The following is a 17,454-nucleotide window of genomic DNA, read 5'->3' as shown; positions in this document are numbered from 1 at the left end:
CCCGGCACTTCCAGTTGCCAGGATCTGGGGGGGATGTAGACAGTACCCCACCTTGACCCAGCCTCTGGAGTGCCACTTCACGCCACCTCCCTGTTTTATGAGTTCTGAGTGGAAAGGGACCATTCTGAAAGATAGTGACGGTGCAGTGACGTGAACCGTCTCCAGGAAAGGAAGCTGTACAGAGTGCACAGGTCAGCTGTCCCTCAGTCAGCAGTGTCCCCGGCCCCTGCTCTGCACTGTGTGGGGAGAGAAACAGTCCTGGGTCCCGGGGAATTTCTTTCTTATTGGGAAGAGTGTAGATACGAGGCATGATTTCCTGAGCGTCAGTTTGTGCGATGATAATTTTGAATGATTCCAGGCATTCGCGGAGAGAAAGGAAGGGAAGGTCCGTTTTCGGCAGGCAGAGCACAGTTCCACCCGGAAGCAGCATTCAGCTGGTGGAGCGAGGGCGCCCATGGGCTCGCCTGGGAGCAGAGATTGAGGAGGAATCGCTAGGGCACATCTGTGCTAGACCTTTCAATTAGACAAATACCAAATCACTATTTCCATTTTACATATAAAGCCACTGCAGCCCAGAGAGGCCAGTGACAAGCTTTCGGGCCACCCCCTGGTGGGGTTCCAACCTTGATCTCTTGTTTCTCAGCGCAGGGCACCGTCCACTACCCCCCAGGAGGACACTCAGTGTCATGTTTCCACTAAACACAAAGACAGCTGCCTCTCTTACTCCCGAATGTCCCTACCAGCCCCCTCCTCCTACCCCGAATAGTGTTTCAGCCTGGGCTGAAAGCATTTAGCCGGCTCAAATCGGATTCCATCTGAATTCAGCATCTGGAATCAATTCAGCCTGCCCCATTGCTGTGACTGAGGTAGGGGAGGACGGAGTGGGGGGGTTCCTTAATTAGAGGCCAATGGGTGCATGCCGCTCCACAATCCCCACAGAAGGAGGCTCCTGCCAAAGGAGTGGAGGCAGCAATGTCACTGACACCCCTGGGTTCAGTCTTCTGAGTTCAGGCTGGAGAAACCAAGGCTTGACAGCTCAAAGAGAAAGCTTTCTGTCACTGACAGATGGTCGGTTGGTAACTGGGGAAGTGGCCCAGGTCTCAGCCTCCTGGCTGGTGAGCTTGGGTGAGCTGTGCTTGTGCGTGTGACTTGGACACCTGGTTCCCCTTTGTGCGAGTGTTGACAAGCTGTGTAGTGGTGTTCCTGACTCCTGATTTACCTTCCTTCTAAAGTCTGCCCTCACTTCTCAAAATTCAAACTGTTGGGAACTCTGGACCAGTCCCAGGACACAGTCCCCACCAAGTCCTGCTCCCCGAACCCCACCCAGGGGAACAGACAGAGCCCGGCAGGAGTGCTCACAGAGCACAGATGGGAAGGCCCTTCCCCCAGCTCTCTGCAAGGTGTTCTCCTCCACTCCCATTGTTCGTTGTGCACCCGACACTTATTAGCAGGTCTGGAGAAACCGCAGGATTAGTCAGGGCATGTTGTGACCACAGACTGGGTGGGAGGCTAGAGGGACTGTCTGACCACTGGATTCCCACCCACTCAGAAGGCTCTGAGCCCCTTCTCTTCTTCAGGGAGAGAAAGAGGTGCCAGTAGAGTGAGCTAAGACCAGTGGAGGAGAGGGAGGGGTGGCGAGGGGCGCCAGAGCTCAAGAATTCTGGAGAATTGCGAGGAGACCAGAACAGCCAGCAAGAGGGAGCAGCAGGCCACTTGGCCTCCCCGCAGCTGTGGAGAGGAGAGGCCAGCCCCACGTCGCTATGCTTACCAGCCCTGAAACGGGACCCCAGTTATCTAGGACTGCTGGCTGTGTGCTGGGCTGGGCTTCTGAGCCCACAGGGGTTGTTGGGATATAGGTGTGGAATGAGCGAGACCTAGGAGTTTAGGGCTAGGAAGCATCTTAAAAAAGCACTGTCTTGCCTTTACCTTTAAGCAGTGGCTTTCCCCATGGAGCCCCCAGACCAACAGCACCCCTATCATGTAGGGTTAGTTAGAAATGCAGACACTCCGGCTCTGCCAAGACCTAGTGAGCCAGATGCTCTGGGGGTCTGCTTTTAACAGCCATTCAGGACTCCCAAAGTTTGAGAACTGATGCTTTAGTGGATGGGCACGTAAATGAAAGTCAGCCTTTAGGGCTCTGGGGAAAAGTCTGCCTTTCCCCTGCACACCCTGGGGCCCCTGAGAGTTTCCAGAATATCACCAAACTCAGCAAAGGGTCTTTAGGCCCAGAAAACAGTGAGACATGGTGCCCCCAGTTTTTACAAAGAGAGTCCCTATTGATGTCCTAGCAGAATATTCTCTGGAGTCTGAAGAACATCCTTGGAACTGACTTGCTTCCCTCAGGGTGAGTCCTGAACTGGTCCCCTGATCTTTGAGGCACTTTCTAGGAGAAAGGGAGGAAGAGGCCGTTAAGCCCAAAGGCAGAAACTGTGAAGCCAGGCAATGGGTTGAGGAGGCAGTGGTGCTTCCAAAAGAACTATCTGGAGAGACTTCCTTCTGACTACCAAGTGCCAGGGGAAAAGGCTTTAGAAATGAACAGGGTTTTCCTCCACTTTTCAGGGAGGAGGGTCCTGGTGCCAGTCCCCCTGCTCTCTGAAGTCTGTGAGCCTAGAGATCAGGAGTAGAAATGACTTTCTAATAACTTCCCTGGCCACTCTCAGTTCGCAACCCTGCATGTTTTAGACTCCGTGAATTTTTTCGAGGCCTTGTCCCAAATTCCATCCCCTGCCCTCTTGCAGGGTCCAGCCCACAGCGGACTCTTCTTCCCCTGCTCCTTCTCCCCATCCAGCTCTATGACTCACCTCCCACCTCTCACCAGTACACAGACTAAACCACAGAGCAGCCGAGAAGCATCGAGCACAGTGAGAGAGGGGGACTGGAAGTACCACTTATTAATCATTCCCTCTCGTTCCATTGAGAAGGAACCTCACCCAACCCTGTGAGGTGTACAGACCATTATCCTCGGTGTATAGATTAGGACACTGAGGCTTAAAGGGATTCCATGACTTGCCCAGGGTCACACAGCTACCGAGTGTCAGAACTGGTTTCAGATGCAGTCACGTCTGCTCTGAAAGCTGGAGCCTAGTGGTTTTCTTCTACAATGCTCCCTCCAGGAATTAATTCACCTAGAGAAACAGCCCTTGAGGACTTCAGTCCTTCTGTATTTTCAAAATTACTTATAAGTGCAAAAGGGTTTCCTTTGTCTTAGGAACTCTTAAGTTCCGTGAAGTCTCATTTAGTTTTTCCAGCAGGAGCCAGACTAGAGAGGCTCGGGAGCCTTATGTTTCCTCAGAAGCGCTTGTCTGTAACGTGCAGTCAGCACGTAGAGCACACAGGATGGACCCCATGCCCTTGTTCCAGGAAGCTGCATGAGCAAGACCAGAATTTGTAAGCAAATGCTGAACTCCCGGTTACTCTTGCTTCTGTCGCAGTGACGGCCCTCACGGAGAGACTACCTCGGCTGATGACTCTGCTCAGGACGTGACCGCGGAGCACCACGCCAGTGATGATGGTACGCCTCTACTTCCTGGTCACTGGGGCTGCCAGGGGTGGAGCAGAAGGGAGGGGGTTTGACATCTGTGCTCCTGGTGAACCGTCCCACCCAGCGGTCCCCTGAAGCCAGGCAGACCTCCTGCCTCTCATTTCCAGTCCTTCCCTTGCTTGTCCACCTTCTCGAATAGAATGGTCTCTGGACTAAAGCAGAGGTGAAAAACTTCACCTTTCAGAGCCTTTCAGCCTTCCGGCCTGCAGAAACCCAGCAGAGACCAGCCAGAGGGGAGTGGGAATCGGGGCACAGAAACCTCCCGCTTTCACGCCCGCCAGCTGGGAACACTGACCTTCCCAAGCACAGACACGTGAGCGCTGTGCAGCCTGGTGGGTGTGCATCCAATCCAAGGTGGTACGCGCGGCTGTCATCCGTGGCCCCTCAGCAGTGCCCATGATTTATTAGGGGCTGTCAAGCCAGCATGTTGCCTCTCCTTCCAACAATTCCATACCTCCATTCCTGGATCACTCCAGCTCTGGAAGCCTCAGCAGCTGACAAGGGGCCTCAGAATATTCTGGGCATGAGAACGAAATGGCACGGTCTGTGAAGCTTTTCCCTACTCCCTGCCTGGCTATGGATTTTGCAGTCCTAGGCCAGCTTAGGGGAAAAAATTGGGACTGATTTAGATGCTGTGGTCAGAGGGATTGATATGATATTTGCTCCATCACATGAGCGGAGTAGGTGAAATGGGGAAATTTGTGTTTGGTTAGAGCCTATACCGTGTGCCCAACTCTGCTACAAGTTTTTTTCATCTCATCTCTCAATCCCTTGTGAAACAGAGAGAGCTGCTATTTTATGTTTCAGAAAACAGAGGCCAGAGAGGTCCGGTGACACCAAGCTATAAGGGTTGGGCTTGGATATTTGGATAGACCTTCTCTGGCCTGCCCCCCCATAGCGAAATCCCCCGCCCTGCCCATTCATGAGCTCATGCACGAGCCACAGCTGTCGAGGCTTAGTTTTGTTTATAAGCAGCCTTTTTTCCCACTGCTCAGAATATCTGACTTTAAGCTTAGGTTCCAGGTTTCTGGGAGCTTTCTTCTTTGCTCTCTGACCTCTGCCTGCAGCCCAGGGCAGATCATGGCACAGTAATCGCATTGGCTGGTGTATATGTAGCAATCGCTATGGGTCAGGCACCTTTCTAAGCATCCTGACAAATGGTTATTCATTGGCTTCTTACAACGACTTCATGAGAAAGGCACTATTATTATCCCCATCTTACAGATGAGATGGAAGTTCACACATAAGTAAAAATAACTTTTGTTTATAAACTCCTCTTACTTTTTCAAATCACTTTTATGTGAGTTTTTCCCCATAATTACCCACAAAATATATCCCCATATTTTGTTCCTTGGAAAGCTGACTGGGCAAGTTATTTTCTCCATATGGAGGCCAAACATTCATGATCTGCAAACAGATAGAATAAACAAATTATTTAAGAGACACTGTGATAAATGCTCCACAATTAATGCAGTTATTTTGTAATCAGAAAAGAAATAATGCTTACAGGTTACAATAGGCCACCTGTGCCCTGAGAGGGGCTCAGTGTCTCGGGCAATGTGTCCGGCTCTCCCAGGAGGCACAGTGTGTCAGGAAGACAAGGCTCCCACCCTGCACATGGGCTGTCATTGTACAGAAGCCACCAAGGAAATAAAATATTCTTGGTTTTTTTTTTAAGATGATATTTAAATTGTGACTCAGTGTGTTTCGTCAAGAAGGTGAGAGAGAAAGGGCTTCCAGATGCAGGGAACAGCATGAGCAAAGGCAGGGAAGGTCATGCAAGAACTTCCAGGGTGATGGCACAGGCTTCACGCAAATTACCTGCTTTATAGATCCTCCAGGCCTTATTTTTCATTCTAGGCAACATTCCCACCACTGTAAGTCCAGCTAATTGGGCTTTTCCGCCCAGTTTCTTGAGTCTGTGGGTCCCAACAGCATGTTTTCTTTTTCCCATCCCTCTCAGAGTGTGAGCCCATCGAGGCCATTGCCAAGTTCGACTACGTGGGCCGGACAGCCCGAGAGCTGTCCTTCAAGAAGGGGGCCTCCCTGCTGCTCTTCCAGCGGGCTTCCGACGACTGGTGGGAAGGCCGGCACAATGGCATCGACGGACTCATCCCCCACCAGTACATCGTGGTCCAAGACACGTACGTTGGGCTCCCTGCACCTTTCGGGGTCTCTGGCTGCACTGTGGGAGAGAGACTATGTTTCTGGAGCCATAGGAGGACGAAGGAGGCCAGCCTCCAGGGGGCGCCGACACGGTCCCGCGGTTGCGGTCTCTTGAAGGGCCCCCGCACGGTGGAGAACAGTTCTGCAAGTCCCTCCTCCGCACTCCGCACCACCCTCCATTTTAGAACCTTGCCAGCCAGTTGCTTATCCACACTTAGCACCTGTCGAGTAACCATGTGTTATTATTTTACCATTTGCATTTCCTCTCCAGAAAGATCAGGTTGGGAGAACATTTTTACTTCTCTTTCTGTTTTTAAAAAACTGTGCTCACCCCAACCTGTTGGGCAGCTTGGCGGCGCTTTTCCACTTGGAAAGGAAAATGATGAGTCCTTTTCTAGGAGGCCTCTAGCTTCAGCAGCCTTGTGGGAATGACCCAGTTCATTTCACCCAGATGAGGTTGACTTGGGAAGAGACGGGAGAGGAGGGAAAAGAAGCCAGGGAGCAAAGGGCCAGGATGGGTCCAGAGGGACGCCGTCGTCGGATGGGCTGTGAGGTGGTTCCTGCTCTTTGAAGCGGTGGCTCCTGGGCCAGAGGGCTTTTCCCCCCACTGCGGTCCACCCAAACCTGCCCCGCCCCTTCACCCTGCCTCTGTCCCCAACTCTCTCCCCTTGATAGGACGCTGTCAGTGTTTTTAGTCCTTCCCTTAATATTATTTTTTAAAGGTTGATATCCTGAATGAGTCGGCACCCTCCCTGCTCCCCGCGGCTCGCTCTGCGGGGAAATCCTCCCTCTGTTGGTAACATTGCAAACCTGGTGGCCATCAGTGCATGGACAGGACCCTCCCAAATTTAGCATTATGATTTCACTACAGGACCGAGAGAAGAGGAATTTGGAGGGAGAAGGGGCTTTCTTTGTCATCAGTAGCCAAAAGGGGCCAGGAGAAGGCCCTGGGAGCGGCCTGGATGCCCTAAGCGGGGCTGGATGCACTACGACAGAGGGTGGCGGTGTCCTGCCTCAACGCCGGCATCTCCAGAGCCACTGCAGAGCTGACCGCCCTTACCTGGCAGTGCTCGGGGCCTCGGCAGATAAACCGCCACCTGGACTGGCCGCCTCCTTCTCCAAGAGGGGCCCCAGCCCAGCCGGCCCAGGAAAGCAGCATGGGGGAAAGGCAGCTGCCTCCAACCCAGGTGTCCCCAAGCCCAGCTTTCTGGAGGAGCTGAGGATCCCGCGGAACTCCGCACGATTATTTATTTGTATTTAAACATCCCTGCAAAGGCCCATAGTTCCCTGCCTCTGCTCCCAGAGTTGGCCCAGCCAGGCGTCGCTGCTGCCTCCGAGCCACCGTGGGGTCATGTGTGTGTCGGGGGGGCCATCTTGCCGATTTAACACTGCTTTTTGTGTTGTTGTTTTCCCTTCCTGCCTGCCTGCCTGCTCCTTCTCCCCCAGCGAGGACGGTGTCGTGGAGAGGTCCAGCCCCAAGTCCGAGATTGAGGTCATTTCTGAGCCACCTGAAGAAAAGGTGACAGCCAGAGCGGGGGCCAGCTGTCCCAGTGGGGGTCATGTGGCCGATATTTATCTTGCAAACATCAACAAGTAAGCTCTGCTTTTCATTTTCTGCTCCCCTGAATGACTCGCTCACCCAGCCTCACCCCCTGGCCTAACCCCCTCCATTCCTGTGCTGTGCGTAGGGCTCCCAGCTGCCCTGGCCTAACGCTTCGTGTGTGCACGTGGCTGCTGCCAGGCGGCCAGGACCGAGGAAGCTTCCACAGGCCTCCTCGGCAGGTGCAGGCCCCAGCGAGCGGCCGTCACGCTCTGGAAGGGGCTCCACTCTGTGTCCCCGCAGCATCTGTCAGCTCAGGCCTTCCTGGCCATCTGGCTGCTAAAACCTGGGCCAAAGCTTCCGTCACTTTATGCAACTTGGCTCTGTGCTGTTTCTCAGAGGTGCTTTCTCTTTTCCAGTTCTCGCTTAAATAATGATCTCTGATGTCTTCCTTGTCCCTTGTCTGCCCAGAGATCCAAAGTCCTGTGTCTTTTACTAGGCTCATGTTATCCCAGTTGGTTTATTTAGATGTGATGTGTCTGTTTCTCCCCACATCCTGCATTCACTCCCGTGGGGGAAAGGAGACCGCGATGCCCCCAAGGAAAGCTTTGTCCTGAGCTCTCTAATCATTGTCTTGTCCCCAGCACCCTTTCCTTCTGTCCTTTCCCACCAGTAGAAATCATTTTCCAGTGTTTCCCTATGGCTTCAGCCCCATGTATTTTCCTTCCCTGTTAGTCCCTTTGCAGATGTCCACTCCTGTCCAGCAGGCTCTTAACTCTGTCCCCAGCTTTCACTGTGGCCGTTAGCAACACCTGAGGTTTTAACTCCACCCACACCCGATCTGGCTGTCTGGAGGGATTCCACGCCTGTGTGCCGCTGCCCCCCCCCCACGCCCCCCAGAGACATTCAGGTTATTGGAGAACTAATCTCATCTCAAGGGGCCAGACACCAAATTCCCAGGCCTACAGACCTCTTTCTGCCAGACCCTGAAACTTGGCCCAGGGCCAGCAGGATGACAAGCCCCCGGGCGCTCCTGATGAATATGGATTGGAGATGATGTACAGTTTTTATTCCCCTCTGGCTTTGGAGGAATGAAATGATCTGCACATTGAAAACCTGTTAACCGTAGCCTCTGGACACTGCAACTGGGAGGAGAATAAAAGCTGCTTGTTGTGTTTAAACTGCACCAGGTTGCCCAGATGTCTTGGCTTCTTTCCCACCAGACGGTAGCAGGGGGAGCGGTCGGGGCACGTGGCCCTTTTCCGCCCCTTTCACTCTCAAGTTAGTCATGGAGCTTGGTGAGCGTGCCCAGTCACACTGTAGGTAGGCATGGTTTCAGTCAGACCACTAAAAAACATCAAGGATTTGATTTCCCACCAGCATCGTTCCCTGCTGGAGGGCAATCTAGTAAAAAATAACTGTGGGCTAATCCCATTTTTTTTTTCCTTAGTTACAAGTCTATGTTGATTGTAAGCCTATCATCATAAGGTCATTAGCCTATAATTGAACCCAGAAACCAAGGTGGCGTTGGGTGAAGGAGAGTTAGATAATCAGTCAGGTACATGTTTTTAAGCCGCCCTATGTTTGATGCCATTTGCACACAGGCATTGTAGGCAGGAATAGCTGAAGCAGTCAAGGGATGCCCACCTGCTTGGTGATGTCAGGATGGGGTTCTTGGAGGACCCGGTCTACCCAGACGCCAGCCAGTCCCGGGGTGAGCAGCAGCCTCGGGACTTGTCCTGCCCTTAGGAGGGATGCTGCCTTCCAGCCGCAGCCCCCGGGCCCCTCATACTCCTCCCGGGCTCCTCCCTTCTCAGAGCACCCGGGTCCTGCCACCCCAGGACCTCCCCATCTGCTGTCTCCCCACCTGGGCAACTCCTCCTTTCCCTTCAAGACTTAGTTCGCAGACTTACCTCTTGGGAAGCCTTTCTGACCACCCTCCGGCTCCCCCAGGGCTGAGTCTGCGTTCCCGAAGCAGTTTGGGTGTCTCTCAGGACTCAGGCTGCACTCGGACGCCCCCCCAGGCTGAGCTCCCTGAAGCCAGGAGCTCCGGGTTCCTGCCTTTAAGCCCTGGGGCCTGGCCCGATACTACCAGGGGCTCCGTACAGGTGCCGCCTCAGTAGTCCAGCCTGTGGGTCAGCCATCCTCAAGTGGAAAAGGAAATCAGCAGAGCGTTCCTAAGATGTGGCATTTTGATGTACTTCCACACATTTATTGAGCACCTACTGTTGTGCCAAGCACTGGTGTCAGGTCTTCAAAGATGAGTAAGGCAGCCCCTGGTCTCAGAGCTCGGGCTGGCAAGGTAAATGCCATACAGACAGGTGCCTAAAAAGAGGTGCCGTCGATGCTCTGAAGGAGCAGAAGAGGGAGTGACCGCTTCCGCCTGCCATGGGAGCTGGAGCGCCAGGGAAGACTGTGCGGAGGGAGCGTCATTTCAGCTGCGCCTGAACACCAAGGACAACCTTTTCCCACTTGAGAATGGCAGGCACAACACCCACGGCTCGCCTGCTTGAGCGGCAGCTTCGTGGGGTGGCTGCTGTGCTCCAGGCCCCAGCCAGGGGATGTAAAGAACGTGAAGACTAAGCAGCTACAGGACCCGGGCTGGTTCGCACACTGGCTGTGCCCTGCAGACCGGCCTCTCGCCCTCGGGGCCTTCCCTTCCCTTCCCTTCCTCCACCCTCAGCTCCCACCTTGGCCCCAGGCGCCCTTAGTAGATTCAAGATCAGAGCCGCCCAGCTGCCCTCCCAAACCAGAAGTGCCACTGCCTCTTCGATGAGGTCCTTTAGAATCTGTTTCCAAAGGATAACAAAATTGTTCAGCATAGGCAACACCCGTGTCACTAGGACTCTGCCAACCATTTCATAGAAGGGCCCCCAGGTCTGAAACAAAGTGACTCAGAGCCAGTGTTCAGCCCAGGGCTGGGCGACTTAGGGTCACGGAGATGCATCTCCACCCTAAGAAAGTGCACACACTTGGCCCTAACTCTGCAGCCTTGCAGCCCCTTGGAAAATACTCCGGTTTCATGTCTGCAGAATACACAACAGCCTCTTACCAGAGCCCAAAATGATTACAGTCTTTTGTTGGACAAGGAATCATGGTAAAATTTGGAAAAGTCAACTCAGCTCTTACCAGCAATTCCCCACCTGCTTGGTGATGGTGAAACTTTTTCTCCTGCCTGGGGCCTCAGGTTTCTGCTCAGCAGGTAATGGAGGGTGCCTTTCCATGAATCTGCCTCCCCTTAGAAACTCGCTTAATCAGACATTTTTCCTGACAGCACTTTACATCTTGAGAACTCAAAGCCCACAGCCACCAAGTAAGTATCCATTTTCCTTTGCCCAAGTTGGGGGTGGCAGGGGAACAGAGACATGGAAAAGGCAAGGGAAGGCAAAGCCGAGGAGAGAACATGCTCTGTCCCTCTCCTTCCATGAATCACTGGGGGCCAGCAGCTGCCCCTCTCATCCCAGCTTCCTCAGCCCGGGGCTCCCTGACCGCACCGCCCTTTCTGTTTGTGATTGAAGGCAAAGGAAGAGGCCAGAATCCGGGAGCATCCGGAAAACATTTCGGAGCGACAGCCATGGGCTGAGCAGCGCCCTGACTGACTCCGCCTCCCCGGGGGTGGCGGCTAGTTGCCGCCCATCGTCCCAGCCCATCATGAGCCAGAGCCTCCCCAAGGAAGGACCAGATAAGTGTTCCGTCAGTGGGCATGGGAGCCTCAATTCCATCAGCCGCCACTCATCCCTGAAGAATCGACTGGACAGTCCACAGATACGGAAGACGGTGACAGCAGGGAGGTCAAAAAGCTTCAATAACCACCGGCCCGTGGACCCTGAGGTCATTGCACAGGTACCTGGGGGCTCCTGGCCAAACAGCAGGGATCCCCGCTTGTCACTAGCATTTAGTGCAGCCCATACTGACAGGACAGGACTTGAAGCAGACTGGTGCTTTGAACATTATACACCAAGTTCAGAGACTATTGGACATCTGGACCTGATAAAATGGCTTTCTAAGCAATTGGCCAATTCCTCATTCCCCAAGAAGAACTTGAAGGCAGAATAAAAGAATTCTGGCATCTTGCTTCGTGGACAGGCTGTTTGCAAGTCTGTTGTAATTTTTAAAGCCAATAGTTATAGATAGAGTATTTTGATAGAGGCAGTCCATTCAGCCCAAGCCTCGGGTCCTGAGACCCAGTAGACCTTAGTGAAGCTGCCTGAGTGTTGTGGTCACATTTTTCTATCGCTGCCCTTCCCCATCATCTCATTTCCGAGGCCAGTCTCTGGTCCCTAGTGACAGGCAGATGATCAGGCTACAATCTGCTCCTGGTCTTGAAGGCCCCCAGGTACTCCAGGTACCAGAGGGGTTCCCAGCCCAAGTCTCCAGATAGAGCGGAAATGAGCTCCCTGATTATGGGGTCTTGCTTCCTTGTTTGCCCCCACACTGATGAGTCTCTGTTTTCCGTGAAATACTAGAGATCCACCCCCATCTCTAAAAATCCGACTACTGGGGCCACTCCACGCAGTTCACTCAGACGCCTCTCCCAACTCTATAATTTTCATTAGACCAGGTAGGAACTAAGGGCTCATTGTTGCCCTCTTACGTCTCAACTGAGTTGAGATTCTCCTCACCCCATCTTCCAGGGGGCAATAGAGGCTGTGGAATGGTCTCTATTGACGTAATTGTGATGCTCTGCTTAGGGAAGATGTACGGGCAAGCTCAGCGTTCAGCTCCGGGCCTGAGATGTCTTGCTTCGCTAGGCTTCTATTTCCGTGCCTCTACCCCAAGCTCTTGGCTGCAATCTGCCTGGTGTCACGGGGACCCTCCCAGCTCCCTCTTGGGCCAGGTGTTCATAGGAATGTCCGAATCGGCACAACTGGGACAAACACTCAACGCAGAGCAGGGCTGACTGAGGAGGGAGGTGACAGGACCTGGAGCAGAATGGTGCTGTGTACATCACGCACCACGTTCAGAGCCTATTGGACATCTGGACCTGATAAAATGGCTTTCTAAGCTATCTGCCAATTCCTTGCTCCCGAAGAAGAGCTTGAAAGCAGAATAAAAGAATTCTGGCTTCTTGCTATTTGCAAAGCTGTTGTAATTTTTAAAGCCTGTAGTTCTCTTTTGATCGTCAGTCCATTCAGCCCAATGCTTAGTTGTTCCTGAGTGTTTGTAAGGCTTGAGAACATCAAAGGTAAATGAGTAAAATTGAATTATGTCCACAGAAAGCATGGATCCCCCCGTAGGACAAAGAAGCCTGAACCAGGCGCCTTTGCTTGGAACTTCTGATCTTTCAGTGTGAGCCCAACCCCTTGGGAGGAGCCCTGGAGGGGCTTGGGGTGCTAGACACAGTGTGTAGAGAGCAGGGAGGGAGCTGGGAGGTCTCCCCTGGAGGCAGCTGGCTGCATACAAAGGGTCCCTGGTTCTGCATTGAGCCCCTGAGCTGGGACTGTTACTTCCTAAGATCTGCAGGTTTCCCAGCGACTTGCAGGAGGTGGTCCACCTATATGGGCTTTGGCTCCCCCTCCTGGTCACTCTTTGGTTCCCTCTCATGGTGACGGGTAGGAGGCTGGGGTGCTCTGATGGGGTGCGTGGGGTACAGGGAGGTGTCCTGATGAGCCCTCAAGGCCAGGGCTCTTGAACCTTGTCCTGAGCCCTTGAGGAGGAAGCACTAACCCCCCTAACCAAGGCTTTGAAGTACAAGAGAACAAAGATCACGTTTCATCTCTGCCACTTTTTAAAAAATTGTTTATCATGTACAATTTCAAGCATATACAAAAGTAGAGAGAGTTGGATAATGGATCCCATGTACTCCCAGCCAGACTTTTGACCACTCTTAGTCCATCCACCTTTCCCCTCACCCCCAGATCATATGTCATTTTATCCATAAATATTTCCCAGCCTATCTCTCAAACCTGAGGACTGTTTAAAAAACATCCCAACCACACTTTCTAAAGGAAAAAAAAAATTGTCATGATAATGAGAATCCTTTGTTCCCCTTCCTCCACATTCTTCATCTGTTCAGGGATTTTGGCCAAGTAATCTGGACATCTCCTTACAGTTGGTTTCTTCTTGATTTGGCCCATGTTGTTGAAATAGGATCCCTGGGCCTTTGCCCTACGTGCGCCTCACCTCCCCCCTTTTCCTGTTGTGCAGGACATTGAGGCAACTATGAACTCGGCCCTGAACGAGCTGCGGGAGCTAGAGCGGCAGAGCAGCGTCAAGCACACGCCCGACGTCGTTCTGGACACCTTGGAGCCCCTCAAGACCTCCCCCGTGGTGGCCCCCACGTCGGAGCCCTCCAGCCCCCTGCACACCCAGCTCCTCAAGGACCCCGAGCCTGCCTTCCAGCGCAGTGCCAGCACTGCTGGGGACATCGCCTGCACCTTCCGGCCCGTCAAGTCTGTCAAGATGGCGGCCCCCGTCAAGCCGCCGGCCACACGACCCAAGCCCACCGTTTTCCCCAAGACAAATGCCACGAGCCCGGGTGTCAGCTCATCCGCTGCCCCACAGTCCACTGACAAGTCTTGTACTGTCTGAGGGATATAATTTAATTGTTCTAGACAAGGGGACTAGAAGAACTGACTGTTATTAAAATCTCCCTATTTAACTAGCTTGGGGACTTCAGTTGAAAATTAGATTCTAAGTTGTTCCTGCAGGAATTAGCCTTCCCATCACCCAAAACCTTGAGAATGAAGCCCTCGGTATCACCCTGCCCTGCTCCCCCTTCCCCCTGCCTTCTGCTTCCCTGTTGTAATCAGCCAGCTGTTTTTAGGTTAGCCAGAGAGTTTTCCATTATCAGGTCACTGTGAAATCTGGCAAGGCAAGCCATTAGGACACAGGGGATGCCTGACCAGCTCTCAGTGGCATCTTGTTTTGGGTACTGATTGTAGAGAATCACATATAGTCTATTCATCATTTTACACACACAGGCGCATGCACACAGGCGTGCACACATGTAGGGTTTTCTAGTCTCTGGCCTATGTGTAGCCTCTTGTTCCCCCGACCAGTCTCTAAGTTACTGTGGCAGTTCACGCAGGAGCCACCAGGGGTCTCTGTTTCCATTACAAACCTGTCTGGGCCAGGGAACCCAGCCTTTGCAATCTCCGCATCGGCATCGTGTGACATTGAGCAGGTCGGGACTCCATCCTGCAACCTGTCTGGGGTCAGGGGCTTTCCTCTGTCTTCCCTCTATTGGTGTGACGTGGTCACTGGGGTCTGCTTTTGCGTTTCTCCGTCCTCTAGAACTACAACCCAATCTTTGTGTGGAACTTCCAAAGTTTTTCTGAATGTGTAGGCGTTTCTTGGGTTCCATCTTTGTCTCCGATGGACCATTTTCCATTTAAGATGTTTTCCTTTATAAGACAGTCTTATAGCTGGTTCCTTGTAGGGTAAAAAGTCTTAAGAGAGTTTTATTCTGTTTATGGCAGGTTTGGAAAAGGTAAGAAATGGGCCCTCTAACTCACATGTTTCTGGGCACATAAGACATAAAATCCATTAGCCTATTAAAAAATTCAGTTCAGCTTTGCTAACCCCAAAACTGACCCCAAATGAAAACTTACATCAAGTTCACCCCCACCCCAGTTTGATTATCCTACAAGCTCTCACTTCAGGGACCAACAGGGGCCTCTGAGAGCCCTACATCAAAGAGAGACGTTACTGCTTAAAACTTGTGTTCAGCCAGATGCGGACGAGGAGAAATTCGGTCCCACAGGCTCTAGAGTCTTAGTGCGAGGTCAGACTCTAAGAAAATAAGAAATTGGATGCTGAATATTTTGGCCTTCCTCTGCCCTGTTTTCTGACTCCCCTCCAAACTGCAAAAATGACAGCTGCATCTGCTTCAGTCTGGTCTCAGGCCTGGTGCCCATGGCCTGGGCAGTGACACCACAGCCTCACAAGTCTCAGCCAGCTGCTTGGTTTGCAGCTGAGACTCCTCTCTCTCCCATTTTCTGGTTTTAAAAGCTGCTCTGTTAGCCTTATCATTTCTATAATTTAGGAGAAATGGTGGGTCGCCGCTCAGAAAGGAAAATCCCTTTTGGGACCCCCATTCTGAAGTTGGTGGTTGGCTCTACAGAAAGTGGTAAGACTTTCCTTAGTCTCTGTAACAGAGGAGATGAGCTCTGTGGGAAAACCACTCATTAGAAGGACGACCTGCAACACCCAGGGGTCAGGCCAAGAGCGAGAAGGGAGACGTGCCTTCACTCAGGAGTCAGCCTGTGGGAGGGACTCACAGTCCTCCAGTCTCTTGGCTTTTGTTGCTCCACAGTGCAGCGTGTTCTTCTCCATCACCTGGGCTTATGCAGGTCTCGAGCCAACAGGGGTTTTCATACCCAAGGATCTGCTTGCTGAGAATGGACCCCCACCCTTCACTTCACATTCCTTTCAATCTCACTGATCAGAATCGGTACCCGTCCCCGCCCTTTATCCCTCCGCCAGCACACTCCATGCTAAGAGCAGAAGCCAAGCTTTTGTGGTGGCGTGCTTTGGGCCTCTCCTGTGTCCCTGCCTTATTTCTCTCCTAGCCCTGTACGTGACTTATGTTCCCGTCCCCTTGGTCAGTGTCCATCTGCTGATGTGCATCACGAACTGGACAGTGTGTGACTGGTCACCTGCTACCACCAGCTCTGGGAGCTGAGTCGTCTTCCCCTCCCTGGTGCTCCTGACACCTGTGAGATGGTCCTGTTGAGAAGACCAGGAACCCACAGAAGGAGAGTCCTTCTCGGCAGAGCTCATTGCAATCAACTGGAATCGAGGTTGCACACTGTGATTTTTACACCGAAAAGCCAAAAGGAGCTGGCCACCCAGGGCCTAGGGAGAGCAGTCTTCCTCAGATAGGCCTGCCTAAACCAGCCTGGTGCTTCAGAGACCCCCGCTTTACCCCTTGAGGCATGGATCCTTTTCCCGGTGTGGACTCTGATGGCTCTGTCTTCGGGGAACAGCGGTGGGGCAGGGCTACCAGCATCCCAATTTGGAAAAGAGAGGAGTTTGCAGCCAGCGGCCTGTAAACTGGAAGCACTGGTCTCAGCCACCCTCCTCAGGGCGCCCTGGTTTCTCACCAGCAAGAGCATGGACAGACCACTGGAGGGGCTGGTGTGTGTGCACTTCACGTTGCAAAGAAAGTTCGAGCCTCCAGAATTGCAATGTTGTGGCGTCTGACTTGTATGTCACGTTTGTGTAAAATGGCATATTCTTTAAAATAGTGTTGATAACTGGAATATTGTATGTATGCTTGGAGATGCTTTGTGTGAACCTAAGACTGTCACTCAACAGATGTTGGATTGGGGAAAATCCAAAGCACAACTTCGAAATAAAATACATTTTTAGGTTTCGGTGCTGCAGTTCACATCCCTTCTCTGCTTCCTGACATTCCAATCCAGGAGTCCAGCTGCCCAGGAGGGGATATGATTCGTTAATGCTAACTGAGCCCTGCCTGGCAACAGGAGAGATGAGGTGATGGTCCCCTACCCCAAGAACCGACCACCTCCCTCCCCCCCAGCAAGACACAGCCCAGGTGCATTTAAAATATGGATTTCCCTCCAGCATTTCCATTTAGACAGCGTGTAGACTGCCGAGATTTTGTAGAAAGCCTTCCAGCTCGCCATTGGGCAGTCTGTTGCCATGAGAACCATTTCCTCCACAGACTCCAGCTCCTCTGTTTTCAATGGGAACTGCTCTTATTTTTATCTCTAGTTAGATTGCCCCACTTGGAGCAGCCAGGCCTGTGAAGTGACTTGGGAGCTTTGCCAGCCACGACCAAGGCTGGCTTTCTTTGAATGATGGAGGTTGTATTCCTTCTGCAGTCAAAGCCCTAAGTACGTCTGCCCTTGGCAGCCCCCTGCCTCCAGGAGAAGAGCGGACCATATGCCTGTGTTGGTGGCATTGAGTATGGGTCGGGGGCAGTGTACCAAAAACAATTTCTCTCCTTTAGATTTTGATTCTAGCCGATCGTAAGTACAAGAGTGAATTTCATTATTCAAAGCAACAAGCTAAAATGCATCCGAGGCCCCACATTTACTTTTAGTGGACTTTTCTAATACTAGAAGCTCCCGGGGATGGATCAGATCTCACATCCGAGAGGCCCCAGTGTTCAGTGTTAAAATGAGTCAGAGCCCAGGACCAGACACCGTCCTCCAAGGTTCGTCATCTCCATCTGTTGTCTGGGTTCCCGTCACTGCTCTCCTGCCCTGCCACCTGTCGTCTTTCCCCTCCCCCACTG

At 52.5% G+C, this 17,454-nt stretch overlaps 1 protein-coding gene across 11 annotated transcripts in view; it reads left to right on the top strand.

Annotated features, from left to right (window-relative positions):
- SRGAP2 (SLIT-ROBO Rho GTPase activating protein 2) overlaps positions 1 to 16,567 on the top strand; it is a 225,303-nt gene extending 208,736 nt beyond the window's left edge. For 3 of the 11 annotated variants that reach the window (XM_017648947.3, XM_017648946.3, XM_073217036.1), the window contains 6 exons: positions 3,432 to 3,511; positions 5,505 to 5,685; positions 7,154 to 7,300; positions 10,522 to 10,560; positions 10,766 to 11,090; positions 13,395 to 16,567. In XM_017648947.3, the coding sequence (XP_017504436.2) occupies positions 3,432 to 3,511; positions 5,505 to 5,685; positions 7,154 to 7,300; positions 10,522 to 10,560; positions 10,766 to 11,090; positions 13,395 to 13,778 (1,156 nt within the window). In that variant the 3' untranslated portion in view covers positions 13,779 to 16,567. Of the gene's footprint in view, positions 1 to 3,431; positions 3,512 to 5,504; positions 5,686 to 7,153; positions 7,301 to 7,395; positions 8,434 to 10,521; positions 10,561 to 10,765; positions 11,091 to 11,713; positions 11,809 to 13,394 lie in introns of those variants that run through there. The other 8 variants (XM_017648950.3, XM_017648949.3, XM_017648951.3 and 5 more) reach the window with 7 other exon arrangements.
- The last annotated feature ends 887 nt before the right edge of the window (positions 16,568 to 17,454 follow it).

The sequence above is a fragment of the Manis javanica genome, chromosome 11, assembly GCF_040802235.1.
Source record: "Manis javanica isolate MJ-LG chromosome 11, MJ_LKY, whole genome shotgun sequence".
NCBI classification, from domain to species: domain Eukaryota; kingdom Metazoa; phylum Chordata; class Mammalia; order Pholidota; family Manidae; genus Manis; species Manis javanica.
This window is presented reverse-complemented; position numbering and strand designations above follow the sequence as displayed.